The sequence below is a fragment of the Neolamprologus multifasciatus genome, chromosome 5, assembly GCF_963576455.1.
Source record: "Neolamprologus multifasciatus chromosome 5, fNeoMul1.2, whole genome shotgun sequence".
In the NCBI taxonomy this organism is placed as follows: domain Eukaryota; kingdom Metazoa; phylum Chordata; class Actinopteri; order Cichliformes; family Cichlidae; genus Neolamprologus; species Neolamprologus multifasciatus.
The window spans coordinates 29,306,826-29,323,296 of record NC_140443.1 but is presented as its reverse complement, the minus strand read 5'-3'; the positions used below and the strand labels follow the sequence as shown (position 1 = coordinate 29,323,296).

Genomic DNA, 16,471 nt, shown 5'->3' with positions numbered 1-16,471 from the left:
ACTGTCATCTGACTTTTTCAAACCTTAATGCTCAAATGTTTCTACAGCAGAAAGTGGTTTGCTGCAGAGAGGAATGATTGGTAATGTCTTTGCTGCTTTTAGAGGAAACGTGTAATCCTCAGAGTCCACACTGATTTATGAACGCCTTTTGAAGACATATTGAGTTGAGCATTTGAGTCTTTGATTTTTTAAAAACCAGCCATGCCGTGTCACAGTTCTGGGTCATTTGACCCAGCATTTTGAGTTTATTGTATGTTTGTGATTCTTTGCATTATAATGTTTTATATAACGATTGCATTTATATAGTGCTTTTCAAGACTTTCTAAGCGCTTTATAATTCTACTATTCACTCACTTTCACATTCACACACTGGTGGAGGCAAGCTACAGTTATAGCCACAGCTGCCCTGGGGCAGACTGACAGAAGTGAGGCTGCCATCAAGTGAAGAGGTGAAGTGTCTTGCCCAAGGACACAATGACCAAGACAGACAGAGTTCGGGATCGAACCGGCAACCTTCCAGTTACAAGATAAGTTTCCCAACCCCCAGAACCACGGTCGCCCATTTAGATTTTGACAATTTAGCGTTGAATTTAGTCCTTTTCATGTCCCAGAGTTTATTTGTAATTTCAGGTTCATGTTTTCTTGTCGCCGTTAGAGTCCCTCATGTCCTCAGTGTCTCTCGCGCCTTCACTCAGCAGGTCCTAGTCATGCCCTTGTGTTTCATCTCTGTTTTCCTGTTCCCATGTCCCCCTCCTTGTGTTTCATTCCATGTCTCCCCTGTCTGTCATGTGTGTTCTCGCCTGCCCGCCATGTCTCTCACCCTCTGTATCTCTTCTGTCTGTCTCATCCCCATGCCTACTTCTTTCCTCCGGCCGTGTCAAACCGTGTTTCTTAGTCTGTGTTTCAGTGTGAGTCCTGTTTTATTTTGACAGTCTCTCGTCATGTTTAGTGTGTTTAGTTTTGTTTCTTCTGTGTCATTATGTCTATTCATCCCAGCTGTGTTCCCCATGTGTTTCCACTTCGCTTATCATGCTTATCAATAGTTCATGTTTCAGGTTTTCTTTCCCAAGTCCAGGTTTTCATGTTCCATGTTCTTAGTGTTCCAGTTTGCCCTTTGTTTTGCATGTTTTTCTCAGCCTCAATAAACGGCTCGTTTTTTTGTTCATTTCCTGCCTCGACCGTCTTCCTTTTGGTCCACAGTATTAACACAAGGTCTGCCGCCACAGCCCTCTGACATGCTGAGGTTGGATCCAACTTTGAAACTAATCACATTGCACACTATTAACCTCTTAATCACGAAGAGGTCACATAAAATTAACGGTGCTGTACTGAATAAAGTGACAATTCACCACTCAGTGACAAAATATTTCTCCTACTGGAAACGTCCAGATGTACAGAATCATCTTTTGGGGATTTTCCTACCTGGATGATTGAGCATTCACTAAGATATCTCACAGACGTATCATAAGGTACAGGTCAAAACCATTGGTATTTACTCTTTTTTGCTGGTTGATCCTACTGAGTTAACGTCAGAGCTCATCATAGTACAGAAACAGCATTAGAGATGGTTATAAATGATCTTATTATCACCTCTTACAGTGGATTCATCTCTGTTCTTGTTCTGCTGTTTGATACTATTGACTATAGACATTAGAGAATGTTTAATTAATCAATTACAAGACCCTTTTCTTAATATGTCAGGAATACTGAACATTTTACAAATGAGGAGTGATATTTCCTGTTTGGTTGATATCCTTACTTTGAGCACTGTGTGATGCATGTAAAGATTATACCAGTGCACCTAACTGACTCCATGTGGCTTTTAAGACTTTGTGTGAGCAGCAGAAGATTTCGTGCAAATCTCACAAAAGGTTTCCTTATAATAATATAGAAAAAGCTTACTCTTGTAAACTAACAGTAGATTTTGGGTAAAATGATCTGGTGTTCTTCCTGGTGGGTGCTGTCATACTCAATGAATGTCAGAGGATTCCAGCTTATGCAACCTGGTTCCCAGAGTTTCCTGTATTGGACAGATTTTCCCTTCTGAATTCCTCATGAGTGGATGCTGTGAAATATAATTACAGCGCAACAGGTTTTGTCATCATATTGCTTGAAAGGAATGCTTTCACAAATGTATGTGCTCCACAGAAGAATGACCTAGAGCCACGCCTCCACTGAGACCAGGTCTGATGGGGCACTGGTGAACAGTAGGTGTATCAGGCCACTGCTGGATTTTCTTTTCCCCATATTTCTTCAGGACACAACTTTTTGATACTGTTCATCAGCTGTAGATAGAGTTTTAGGCCTGCCACTTCATTTTTCCTCCAGTTGTCCAGTTTTCTGTTTTTTGTAACGAACACATTGAACACCATTTCAAGACAAACAAAATTTGGGAATGTCAAAATAAAATTTTATGTCTGTAAAAATATTAAGTTTGGCATTTTTCATAGGAAATTTTTCATAGAAACAAAGTGTCTAAAGATATGTTTTAAAATTGGTTCCCTGCTGAGTTGTCTGTTATTTGTAGGCACAACATTCCTCTGAAAATGTTCTATTACAAGGACTGGACTGAAAATGGGTGAAAAAAAATAAATGAATAAACCAAAGAAAAACAAAAAAGAATATGAGTGGTGGCTCAAGACTTTTGCACAAAATTTTAGGCCCAGGAAGCGAAACAACCAGACGGAAGTTTGATACTTACAAGCACACAAAAGGTTTTTTTCTCTCTTCCTTTATTGTTAAAACTTTTAATTTGTTGTGAGAGGACAAAGTTTTGACTTCAATACCAGAACTTTAAAAAACATTACCAAATGAACACAGGTCATACTTTATCCAAATATTTTTGTTTCAGTTATTGCTTTACTTCCCTGCTTTGTGTTAATACTGTACAAATTTAAGCCATCTGTGAGGTTAAAAAAAAAAAAAAGTCTCCATCTTTACAGTTAATAGTCCCAACAACCCTAAGCTTAACTGATCAAACAGGTAGGTTGTAAATAGTGATCAAAGATAGTTATATGGAAGAAAGACCCAGATGTCTGTTTCAATAACTCAAGTCAAAGTCCGCTCTTCACTCAGGTGTTAACATCTGTGTTGCAGGCAGAGATCTACTAAGGAGAGGGTGTAATCTATGAAGACGAAGCTGAATTCGGACTTTTCCCCTCCTCTGTCTTTGGGGACATGGCTCTGCGCTTGACTGTATTGGTGTGCGTTTCCTCGCTGTCTGACCCAACCACAGGAGTGTCTTCCCCGTTGACATTCATGGTCTGGCTGTCAGAGGAAGAATTTGAAGATGTGGAGGACATGCGGGACTTGGCGTCAAGACTTTCAAGGACATGTCGAAACAGTCCATTACTGATTGCTTCCTCATTGTGGTTGTTATTTCCTAGGACGTCAGAGAAAAACACTGTTAGTGATGCAGCTGTGCCGCTGTGCATTTATTAAGGTTCTGTTCTTTACCTGGCAGCGGGGAAGTCAGCATTCCTTCTTCTCCTACGGAACTGAAAAAGACATCCAAACCCTCCTGGTCAGAGATGTCAATCAGCTCCATTTGATCCAACAAGTCCACATTCACCTCCATAGAAGAGATGCTGCCAATAGGAGCTGCAGTAAGAAGAGAAACAACAGTATGAAAATACTATTGTGCATTTATATGACACGTGTTCATGCATAAACACCAACAGTTCAACTCACGTCTTCTGTAATCTTTGATACAAAGGTGTGCCGAGGAAAGGTAGACGTCCACATCGTGCTGGAAGACCTCCTCAAAGAAACGCTGTCTCTCTCTCAGCTTGAGCTGCTGTGCTGCTTCCACATCTGGGAGCCTCTGACTGCGCTCGCTCTCCGCTGGCAATCACAAGAGAAGAAGAAGAGGAACTCAGACACCAGCTCAGCTGAAGTTTTCACCGCATCCCTGGATTTATAGAGCGCTTTTCTACTCTCCCAGAGCACTCAAAGCATTTTATACAACACACCCATTCATACAATGATACAAACACTATTTCTATGCAGAAGTGCTTTCTATCTAACATTCATACTTCAATGGATGAATCAGAGAGCAACTTGTGGTTAGCATCTTGCCCAAAGATATTTGGCATGCAGACTCAAACCACCAACCTTCCAATTAGTAGACCTGCTCCACCTCCTGAGCTACAGCCACCTGTTATTTGGAGGCTGGGCCAGGTGAGGCCTCCACCACAGCAGGGTGGAGTTCACAAACTAGTTCTTTCACTCTGAAGGTGCATGTGGTGGTAAGTAAGACCATCTCAAGCTAAGGATTGTTTAGCTTGAGAGCCATTATACATATACTCAGGGGTCAATATTGGTAGCCAGTAGGTGGAGACATTAATCCACACGTGAACTGTGAAGCAGAAGGATTTCTGTCTTTCAACTTTCAATAGTTAGATTATCTGTTACAAAGGTACAAGAAACCCCAATGAAAGTAAAACTATACAATAAAAAACTATACAATTAATCTGTGCTGATTGGAAAGGGAAGAAATTAGCAGAATTTTTCATTACCTCCATTAAATCTCGTTTAAGATTTTATGCCTCAGATTACACACCTTAATTCTATGATTTATTTGTGAAAATGAAGAAATTAAGAATGTGAAACTAGTATGAATGTTGTTCATAAAGAATGATGCAAAATAGATCTCCCATATATAATCTGTATAATGTTTGTAGTTCTGTTTTAAGTTAATGGTGCAAGAACAACACCAGTTTAAGCTTTGTGCTTCACCATGTTTCTTGATCACACAGCCACTAAAAGGTGGCAGAGCTGCTATACATGTGGAGAGGCCTGGGATCAAACAGTCAACATACTCTGAGCCAAAGTCCAATACTCAAACATGTCTCCTTTGAATAAAGATGTGCTTTTTATACACTATTTTAAGCATACTAACTGTATCTACTTTAGCAGAAACTTTATTTATGTTCTTTTAGATGAATCGTATATCACAGCCAAATGAAAATCTGAAAGTACAGCAAACTATATTCTGTTTAATGCAGTGATTCATATCATTTTATCAGTTTCTGTTATAAAAAAAAAAAAATCAAAGTGGCAGCCCTACTCTTTGATCAAACTAAGTTTAGAAGCAAGCTGTGGAACATTTGAAATCCTTTATCAACTTTATTAACTTGACATTTACTAGTCAAATGTAAGCAGAAGCCCTTAAGTAGCTTCAGTTTATCATCATAGGCCACCAACCTGATGTAATGTTAAAGTGACTGCTACTATAGCTATCGATGTCTGTATAAAGATCTATATCTCTCTATATATAGAGTTTTTAGTGTTTTTAGTATGTAATATATCTAAAGCTGTCAGGAGGAGGAGGGGAGAAAACCCTGGAAGGAAGGAAGGAAGGAAGGAAGGAAGGAAGGAAGGAAGGAAGGAATAGTGTAAGTATCAGAACACATGACTTCGAAGGAAAAAATATATTAAAAAAAAACAACAAACAAACAAACAAACAAACAAACAAAAACAAAAAACAGCTGAAATGAGCGTGTAGAGGCATGCAGATATCTTGGTTGTGTCTAAGTAATCGATCACTAAATACAACAGAAAAACAGACCAAAAATGTTCGATGCTTAGTAAAGACTCTGGATTCGTGATTCCTTGTAAGCTTTTACTGTGTAGCTGAGCAGACGTTGCATCCAAGCAGCTTGACTCCAGGGGTGGAGACCCGGTGCTGTGTTAGACATTTTTTACTGTGTGGATGCGCAGTGCGCTATTCGCTTAGAACCGGTATTGGAAACCCCCCATTATTCAACAACACTAGTCAGATGTTCTACAAAAAACAAAGCAAAAAAATGCAGAGGCAATTAAGATGAAAGTCATTTAGCATTTCTAAACACCAGGAAAGAGCTGGATGAGACGATGGACACCGGTCACATGTTTGGATGCTAAATATGCATTTGGAGCCAACAGAAGACTGAGGGGAACATTTCACTTGGCCACAGATACTTATGAGATTGTTACTCCTTTTCCTCCTACTAGACTCAGAGAGAAAAGATGAAAGCATGTGTTCTACGTGTCATCACTTACTCTCAGCGTGCATACGGTAGTATGTTGTAATCATTAGAGCAGTGTCTGAATTTTGAGGAGCTCTTACAACCTGCAGGCAGGAGATTGAGCTAATTGGATCAGACTTTCAAGCCATGTCCAAACTGGAAGTAATGTGAAGATTATCTAGTCTTTGTTGAGATCAGCAGTCAAATCAGCTCTATAAATACACAGGCAAGTGATGGAGAACAGAAAGACAATGTTCTCAGGATGTTTACCAGGAAAAGGGGTAAAAAAAATAAAATAAATCTTTCTCTGACAATGTGAGGAGACTATCTTTGCCACAAACCCTCTTTATGTCCTCATCATGAACTATAAAGACTTGTTGCATAATCACTTTAAATCCCCAAACTGCAGCGCAAGCCTAAAAACAGCAACAGGTTGCCTTCTTTGGAGTGCTGTCTCAGCGCAGTGCCCCCCATGAGTCACATCTGTGGTGGCGGAACGACACGAGCCTGTCACTGCAGCTCGTCTCTGGCCCTGTTTGATAGAGTCCCTCCTGGGTACAGTGGCCGTGGCTTGGCTTTGGGATCAGACAGGCAGACAGCTTTGGAAAAGAGGAAGAAGACCATTCAAACCGCAGAGTGATGCTGACAGCACCTACGGTATGTGGGTGTAAACACAGAACCCAGAAATAAAGAAAGGACTCTCCACAGCCTGAAAAAATTTCTAAACAAACTGGCAACAGAAAGCTAACAATATCCTGCATTAGCACAGGTGTTTGGAACGAGCATTCATCTCATTTTTACTTTTACATCAAGAGATCAGTTAAGTTTTTATGCCTTATTAATGTTTTTCAGAAGGTGAGAATTTGTTCAAACATTCAAAACCCCACTGACCAAGAGCCTGACGTGAGAAGGAGAACCCAATGATGATCATTTCCTTAAACTTTGGAAAGTTCATCCAGGGCCAGTAAACAATTATAATGATCATTCTGGTGATACGCAACCCTGAATTGGACAGGTGAAAAAGGATGTATGGGCATTATTATTATTATTATTATAGTTAGTACAGCTGGTACAGACACGACACCTCTTTCCTGAAGCTTTCAAAACTTTTTTTTTTTTACATTGGCGCATCAGTCACTCTTGCAGCGTTTTGCCTTTCCAGCATTTCTGTCTTCATAGAGACGTTTGAGGTCGTGGGTCTGTGTTGCTCTCTTCGCACTGCACTGTTGCACAATCAGGAATGCCTTTGTCCTCAGAGCCTTAAGGAAAGCAAAGGGAGCTGAGCTGACGAAGCAAGATGTCTGTCACAATTAGGCACTGCTTGTCTGAAATGTGTGTGTGTAAAAAGAGACCCTTATTTAATGTGACCGGCTGAGGACATCATGTGGGATGAAACACTTGATTTGTGCTGGCTGAACAATAATGAGAGCTTACAGAAAATAAACAGCATTTTTGGAGGCTGGGACAAAATTTCAGGCAACAGGTTTAAGCAAACTGCCTATCCTGGAGTTTTTTTTCCCTACTCTGTTAAGCACTGATTGATCACAGCATTGATTGTTTCTACTTAAAGGCTGAGGCACATGGAGAGCTAAAGGTTAGCTACAGATGTATATCCTCACATCGATTTTGCTTCACTCCACCCGGTTCTTTTTCCTGCTGGGTAACCTTGATCAGTGGGCTTCGGTAGCCGCAGATGACCTAGTCACCTCTGCAAATACTCACACAGGGAAATCCTCGAAAGAAAACCATGGCCATGGTGTCCAGGTTACATATCAAGTCTAATTCATCCACTCCACAAGCCAAAGTATTTAGCTTCATACGCTGGAGGAAATAATTATTTGTTCTCTCATTTTTATGGTAGTTTTATTTTAATGGAAAGAGACAGAATATCAACATAAACATTTAGGGGAAAAAAGAGAAATAAACCAAAACACATTATATAACAGCTATAAATTGATTTGCATGTCATCGAGTGAAATACGTATTTAGAGCCACACCCTTTACAGAAACTCTCCAAATTCTTTCAGTTTCTTGGCTGCAGCTTAGAAACTCAAAGCTTCAGCTCCCTCCACAGATTTTCTACCGGACTGAGGTTTGAAGACTGGCTAGACCACTACATGACCTTAATGTGATTCTTCTTTAGCCATTGTTGGCTTGGTGGATCACTGTCATGCTGAAAGACCCATCTTCAGTGTTCTAGCTGAGAGAAAGAGCTTCTCATCCAAGATTTTATAGCAGGTGGCTGCATCCATCGGCCCCTCAATACGATGAAGTTGTCTTGTACCCTTATTAGAGAAACAGCCCCAGAGCATAATGTTCCCACCTCTACTCTGCATTTCTCTTCATGCAAAAACAGCAAGTCAAGATCATTAATAAGCTCCTCCTGTAGTTTTGATCCACCACCTACCTCATGAATATGATCACCCTATGTGGTAAGATCTTGCATAGATCGCCAGACCAAGTATGCTTGATGGTGATTTTAGATTCCTTCAATTTACAAATGATCTCGCCAAAAGTTGTCACCAAATTTAAAGACCGTTCACTTCTTTGCAAATGAAGAAACGTACAAATTCAGTACGGGATCAATTAATTATTCCTCCCTCTGTACCACAATATGTTTGAAGTTCCTGCTGCTGAATGAGGCAACATGCATTGAACTGTCGTTTATTTCCTTTTCTCATCCTTCGGTGGCATTTCTGATTTTTTTCTGCCTATTTTTATCTCTTCTTTGCTCCTTCCTCCTATTTTTTAAACTTTTTTAAAATCCTGTTCTATCTCAATTTCTTTCTTTAAGCCATACTATTACTTTAAGAATTCTGGAGAATTTTCCTTTCTCCATCGTTGTCCAGTATACCATTCTTTTTGTTTCTCTCCTCATGTCTGTCCCCTCTGTCCTTCCAGTCACCCCCCTCCTTCCTTCCTGTCAGTGCCCTGGGACTTGAGGAAGAAAAGGTCATAGACCAGGGCTCAAGACCAGCTGGGCATGCAGAATGACTGGAACAGACAGAAGGATGAAGAAAGAGGGAGCGTGATGGACATGTCCGTGTACTGCTCTGGCTTCCCACATAAACACAAACTCAGATCCTCCGCTCAGGCGGCAGTGGGAGAAAGAGCCCATTCAAATTCAGACAAAAGCAGCAATGTAAGAGAATGGGGCGGGCCTGCACTCCTTAGATATGATTCCACTTACAGGAAATCACATTAGAAATTAGGCTAATTCATCTTATAAAGCCAATGAAAAACTGTCATCAGAATGCTAGGAAAAAAAGATGTAAGATGTAACTGTAAGGACTCAAGTACCTGCATAAAGTTTTGTTAGACTTCCGAGAAAGAAAAAAAAAACGTGTTATAATATCCTAATGAGGCAGACTCAACAAAACACATCCAGCAAATATTCATTCTAGAGTATGTTCTACTCGACAAACTGAACAAAACAGGGCACTATGCGAGTGCATAAATGCATAAAGAAAAGAGAAAATCGGGCCAATCTTTGTATCTATTTAGCATCTGCATGCCACGTGCCTCGTTCCCCCGTGATGTTCTCAAGGACAGGACTTTCTAATGGCAGTTTACTGCACAAATAGTAGAGGCAACACATTGATCTGGAGGCTAAATGAAGGGATAGGAGGGTTCGCTGTCGCCTGGAGGCTGCCATTAGCCCATCACTGTTCTAAATGAAAATGTGAGCTCACAGGCAGGGGAAGGTCAGAGCAGAGCAGAGCAGAGGAAACAGGCCTCCCGAGACAATCCAGTTGTAGGAGCAGAACGAGCTACAACTTTTCAGTAAACAGCAGCTAAACAGAAATCAGGAGAGAACCACAATTTCCTCTTCTGCTTTGATTATAGAGCAGTTTGCCAAACACTTGGGTTTATTCCATTCAGCCAAGCTGAGGCTTTTTTTTTCTGAGAAGTGTTTTCCTTTTACAAACAGCTTGTAATATTGCCATTTAAATGGCTCTAGCGGTGGTACCTACCCTCAGCCCTCTGGCTCCTTAAATGAAAGTAGCAGATTGCAGTAGAAAAGCAAAAGAATTCAAATAACAGCTCTTGGCTCTGTTTCTGCCTCCCTCAAACACACTGGTTATCTAACAAACGAGAGGGGTGATGACCATGTACTTCTAAATGGTGGGACAGATGTGAGGTAACACTCGTTTGGTCTGAGGCTACAGTTAAAGACTGGCTGCCTTTTCCACCCAGACACACTTTAGCTTATCAGAGGAGAGAGATTTTATTTCACATGGACCGGTTCCCGACTGCGTCAAGAGAGAAAGAGCGAGGGAGCAGAAGCAGACATAAAGGAGGCAGAAAGCGAGAGGGAGAAAAGGTCAGGGAGGCTGAAAGGCTAAAACTGAGAAGTGGGCTGTCTAAAGAAAAATGTGTTATATGATGGAAAGGGGTAGATAAAAGTAAGTTAAAGCAAGAGTTTGGTTTGTAGAGATGGAGAGACACAGGAAGTAATTGCTGGGCTCATTAGTTGTTATTTTTACTGATAGTCTCTTCCGACAGAGCAGTAATCTTAACAGCATCAGTGGGTTGTTCACAGTGCAGAGCTGGTCATTAGTGGATCAGTGTCTGTGGTAATTAATGGTGACTCAGTGGCTGGCTACAGGTAGATTTACCCTGACAGTGAGAGCAGTGAAGCAGTCTGAAATTACAGCACAAGTATACAACTAACATTAAAAACATCTCGTTGTGCTTTGAATTGCTGCGGTTTATGAAAACGTTGCACTGTCCTTTCAAAAGTGCCTTGAACTGAAGTGGAACAACAACCAAAATGGAGAACAACAACAAGGAGGCTGTGCAGTGTCTGTTTTACCTCTCAAATTATTTTGGGTTTCTCACACCGTTTTCTTTTTACTCCTACAAGAAAGTGACATTTATTAGACTCCAGTTGCAAGAGCAGTGAATTATTTATAAGTGTTGTTGACGTATGTTTGCATGTCTGCTGGGTGCATGAGTGTGTCTTCATCCCAGGACAAAGCAGTGTCCAGCACCATCCACCAACAATGACATCAGTGTTAACCCTCTCCTTCCTTCCCCTTTTTTGTAAACCCACAATAGGACTGTTTGTAGGTCAGCGCCCTGACCCACTGCCCTCCATACGTCCACCAGCAGACTGCCGCGAGTTCTGATCGACACAATGGGCTTCAGCGGATGACAAAGTACTGATGTACCCAGAACATTTACAAATCCTCTTATTCAAAATCACTCTTGATGAACAACACAGTGTTCAATTACTTAACCCAACCAGTCAATAATGCACAAATCTCTGTTGAGTGCAGCGGCATATTACACAGTCTTACACTGAAGTAAACAGTATTAATGAGTTTGTTCCGCTTGTTAGAGGCAAAGTGTATGTAGAGTGACTGTCAGCAGCCTGAATCAGGGCACGGCAACATAGCTGAGCTCAGAAAACAGACACTTTTTAAAAATCTGATAATTAAACCTGTAGGCACGCTCAGAAATATTTTGGGCACATCATCATCCTGACAGAAATACAGAGAAAAACTCTTTTTCTGTCTTTATTAAAACATTGAGCGACGCTTCTTCTTTCAGTCACCTTAACACTACTCTCTTTTCTTCTGGTAAAGTCTCACCGCGTCTCCTCATTTTTGTGAGGAAGGTTTGAAGCAATTTTCATCTCAGCCGGGAGAATTGTAAGAATGTTTGGTTAAACCAAACAGTCTCTCAGACACGGCTCGTCTGTTTGTTGAGACTCAGACAGGGTGGCCTGCAGTTTCTGTATAAACTATGAAAAAAGTCTGTGCAGCGTTATCTTGATGTACTGAGCACCAACTGCTGTACGCATCCAATCATTGCCTTTTTTGCACACTTGTTAAAGAATTCATGCAAGTTTTCTCACTATTTTAGTATTTAAGCTTTAATCCTTTGCAGACAAAAGCTGCACAAAAGGCATTCACACAAGTGCTGATTTACATCATGTAGACTTTTGGCTCCTTTATCTGCAGCCTGGAAAGGAAACAGCTTTAGACAGATTTCCTGGTCTACTGCACTTCAACCAAGCCGTGGGTGACATCTCCCACCAGCTTTGGGAAATCTTACCCAGGACATGGAAAGAACCAGACACTCATCTCACAGAAGTGACAGCCTGAAAACCACTGCCATCCAGAACCACTGACACTGACTGAGGGCGCATGTTGGGAGCCAAATATTTTTTAAATAGGTCTCATCTATCGTTGAATAGTATTATTTAAGAAATGGCACTTGAAGAGCTCAAAGCGATATAACACTTGAGGTCTTCTGTTGTCCTTACTGTCAGCACCTCTCTGATTATCTTTGGCATGAGGCCGAACACCAACACTGACAGCTATACTGATGCTCACTAATGCCAATAATTAATCAGCAAATCACATGACAGAAAGTCAAAGCATTTAGGCGTACGGACATGGTCAGGAGGATCTGCTCAAGCTTAAGCAACAGACTGGGAAGAAAAGATGATTCAAGCTACTTTGAATATGGTTACGAGATATACGAGATAGGCTTGTCTGACTGCTTCAAAAACGGCTGGGATTTTACAGAGCATATTCCAAAAAGGAAAAATAATCGTTAGAACTGACGCTGTCTGATGGCAATTTTGTGGTTTGGTGGAATGGGAGAAACACATCACAGAGGTGCCGTCCTATTGTGCCTTGTCTTTTTATATATCAATGACTAAGTCCAATATTCACAGTGTTTTTGCTCTGTATTTGGAGTCCACCAAAGTTTGAGACCAGGAGGAGGTACAAATCCCCGGGGGGGTTGCATCGGAAAGACCATCTGGTGTAAAAATCTGCCAAATCAAAACATGTGGCTCCATCGGCCCCTTGTCAATAGGGAAGCAAAAAGAAAAGAAGCAATTTGGAATCCACCACCTATCGGAGGAAACATCTCATTCTTCAGATGCTAAAATCTTAGCTGACATCCAGTAGCAAATGTTGTCATTAGAGGCAGTGCAGTTAGCAAACAGTCAGTGTTTAAAGCAGGGATAAGGGGTGAGCGATTCATTTATTTTATGCTGTGGTTCTTAATTTATGGATTAAACAGTCAGTAGAATGTCAGAAAACTACAAAAACATGGCCATTACACAGTAAACCATTAGGGAAATGTTCAAACTCAGTTGTGTTCAATCTCTCAGTCTGGTATAGTAACCAGTCTGGTTTGGCAAACAGGAACAAACTGAACAGGAGTGTCAGACCAGCCGGAAAAAAAAATCACTAGTCGACAACAAACTTCGTTAGATAAGCTGTATCATGATTATTTTTTAACTAATGTCCTCAGGATGACGTCAGGATGCCTCTCGCTAGCAAAAAGGTGCACAAAGGATCAAGTGTGCCAAAAGCAATTAGCACTGTATACTGAATAATGGGATGCTGTAATGTTTTCTATAGTTGTACATCAGTTTTATATATGGATATGTAAGACTGTGGGCTGATAACTACTAATAACTAACTAGGCTAATCTAACCAGGGGGCTGAACCAAAGCAGTGATGTGAATGTCACCTTCTCTGTGTGATATTTTCTGAGAACCATCTCATACCATAAAAGGTCATCAGATCCACTTTACTTTTTCTTTTGGTGTGAATTTGTTTTCTCTCAGTGACAAACTGGTGCTGTTGTTGTGGCTCTGAACCCTGGAGGGATACACAAAATGCTGTTGAGCTGAAAAGTAAGGAGATGGATTTGTTGGAGAACTAATTAACGGAGCTGGTCTGTATCCTCAGGGCTACGGGGCTTACGCTAAATTAATGGGAACCGTTCAGACATCCGTGTTTTGTATAATCACGCGCTAACACTCAAAAACGTTCAATTAGCTTAAAGCACCGACATGCCAAGAAGCATTGTTTGCAGGAGAATAATCAGTGTATACGCAACATGAGAGCCCTTCTCACATTAGTGAGCAATGAGTCTTGTTTGAGAATAATAACACGGTATTACGAGTGCCTCGCTTCGTAGCGTCTGAATCTTGAAAAAAGGAAACGCTCTTATTGGTGCATTAGCCTCGATTTATCAGTGCGATCCAGACTTAAGCAATAATTAAACCAAACTCAAGTCAGTTTGGTCCCAGTGACCTATGAGAGCAGCCAGCAGAAAGTTATTATTAAACCCATTTATGTGGACATAGATTCTGAAGTGTGAAATAAGGTGATTCTAGGGCCACGGCTATAAAGTGTGTCAGTGAGTTCTGCTACTACACTGGAATAGACTGAGAGCATTTCCCTATAGACTCACCAGCTGGTCATTATGAAACGCTATCACAGAGATGTGTAAACATATCCCGATCATTAAATCCTGCAAATTCCATCACTGTAGGCAGGTTAGCATCCCCAGCCATATACGTGATATTCAACAGTGCTCTCATACATAAACATTTAATTGTAGCTGTCAACAATTTTCTGTATAATAGAGGTTGTTCAGTGTAGTGCCACTTTCCCTTCTAGCTTAGATGCTAAGCTCCATTAGATAGCAGGGCAGCAAAGCAGAGACAGGTGTGCGTACTGTTTGAATCCCTCAGAGAGTAAACAATTAATGAAACACGGTACATGATAAGGATTTCGTTTTTACTCCTCTAGTTTGCTTATTAAAGAGCATCAACCTCCTCCATCTTATCTGGGTCGAGCCCAAGGGGACCGAGCTATGAAACATGGAGTATAGAAACAATTTCCTTTTTCAGCCTCCACATTTCTGTCTGCAGCATGCTCTCAACAGCTGGCCAATCCCTCACTTCACAGCACCCCCCCCCCCCCCCCCCCCCAAAAAAAAGAAAGAAAAATCAGAATGTGATGAAGCGGGGCCGGGTCAGAGCAACAGATGGGAGACGTCTTCTCTGGAGTTACGGCCCTGATCCTTTTTAGCCTCGTGAAATCACTGATCTCTTTGGGACTAATTCAATTTCGCATCCTATCTGGGTTGGTGTGTCCGTGAAACAAGCTGCAGACTCTGTTGCAGTGAGTCAACTCTGATGAGATCTGCAGGCGCAATCCCATTAGAAATAAGAGATCTTTGTCTGGGGCTGTGTGGTGGCCCCAATCCAAGGCTGCCTCAGTGTGTGTGTGGGGGGGGGGGGGGAATGCATCCCTGTTCTTGTGCAAAGAGAGTGCAACCTATTCTTTTGGTATTAGTGGACCATTACTCAGGGTGATGATTCAACATTCCTGACTGATTTTTGGCTGGCACAGCACTTGGACAAGTCACTTCGGAGAGCATCACAACAGCAGCTACTTAACTCATAGCCAGACCTATCCCACAAGCTTTCCTATTATATCTGACACACACACACACACACACACACACACACACACACACACACACACACACACACACACACACACACACACACGTAATAGAGCCCTAAATCAATTTATGATGATACTTTAATTTCTTATTTCTAATCTAGATTTATTTACAAATCTAGATTAAAAGACGGACTTTTAAAAACCTGGCGGCACATCACATAACCAACGAATCTGGGAAAAGCACAAGAGACAAGCAAGCCTACCAAATATGGAGAGGAACCCTTTTCTCTCTCATGCCCTGCATTTTTGTATCTAAAAAAAAAAAAAAAAACGTGTTACTGGAGCAAACCTCTGCTCAAAATATTACCACCTGACCTGAAAGCTGAGGTTCTGCAAAGAATAAGAGAATAAATAATAAAAGCACTTACAGGGTAGGCGTTTGTTGTGCAGGTTGGCTGACGAGGAGCTCATGTTAACTGGAAAGTTGTCAGAAACAGGTCGAGGCGCTGAGGATGACGGGTATGCGGTGGCTGGTCAGCCTTGTGACAGTTCAGCACAGAGCCAGGGGAGCATCTCCCACGTCTCCAGTTCTCACTCAGACTGCTCCGAAGTGACTGATGCGGGACTGCTGCCACCCTGTCGCTCACTTCCTCCTTCCTCCCTCAGTGGACTCTGAGAACCACTTGGACGAGATCAAGACAGCGGCTTTGTTAGGACGACCAGCTGACCAATGACAGGGCGGAGGGAGGAGCTGGCGGAGACGGAGAGAGCGAGGGGTCTTATTGAGAAGCGGGAAGGAGGGATTTTTATGTAACGGAGTGGAAAATACCGAGGAGAGACAGGCACATGCCTTTTGTTATTTTTGGTCCTCTTACACCCCCTCCCTCCCTCTCGCCTCTTCCCTGTCCGCCTCTTGTTCCCTGTCGCGCTTTTATTTTATTTTATTTATTTATTTAAACCTGACTGCTTCACCTTAAGAGTCAGAGGGAGAGTAACAAAAAGTTCTTTAATAACTGTTTTTATGGACAAATTCAACGCTTTAGAAAGAATATTTTGTTCTCTATCAGTAATACTTTGTAAACTTAATAATAATGATAATTATGAGGATGATAATAATAAAACAAAGAATGGTGATGATAATAATAATTAATAGTAATAATAATAATTATTAACTATAGTTTTCAAGTGGCAAAAAAAGGACAGGTGTGAGAGAAAACCATCACTCAGCAC

At 41.3% G+C, this 16,471-nt stretch overlaps 1 protein-coding gene across 1 annotated transcript; it reads right to left on the bottom strand.

Annotated features, from left to right (window-relative positions):
- Positions 1-1,060: 1,060 nt before the first annotated feature.
- LOC146519026 (dysbindin) lies at positions 1,061-15,936 on the bottom strand. Its single transcript, XM_085158699.1, has 4 exons — positions 15,670-15,936; positions 3,691-3,843; positions 3,457-3,600; positions 1,061-3,382 (listed from the first exon to the last, which is right to left on the bottom strand). Exons 1-4 carry the CDS (start codon positions 15,710-15,712, stop codon positions 3,126-3,128), a joined length of 597 nt encoding a protein of 198 aa, XP_085014825.1. The 5' UTR covers positions 15,713-15,936; the 3' UTR covers positions 1,061-3,125.
- Between the last annotated feature and the right edge of the window lie 535 nt (positions 15,937-16,471).

Excerpts from the sequence above, each read along its gene's own strand:
- LOC146519026 (XM_085158699.1), bottom strand. The coding sequence starts at position 15,712 with ATGAGCTCCTCGTCAGCCAACCTGCACAACAAACGCCTACCCT. Across the intron at positions 3,601-3,690 it reads TATCAAAGATTACAGAAGAC|CTCCTATTGGCAGCATCTCT; the intron begins GTGAGTTGAACT and ends TTCTTACTGCAG. Across the intron at positions 3,383-3,456 it reads GCTGACTTCCCCGCTGCCAG|GAAATAACAACCACAATGAG; the intron begins GTAAAGAACAGA and ends CTGACGTCCTAG.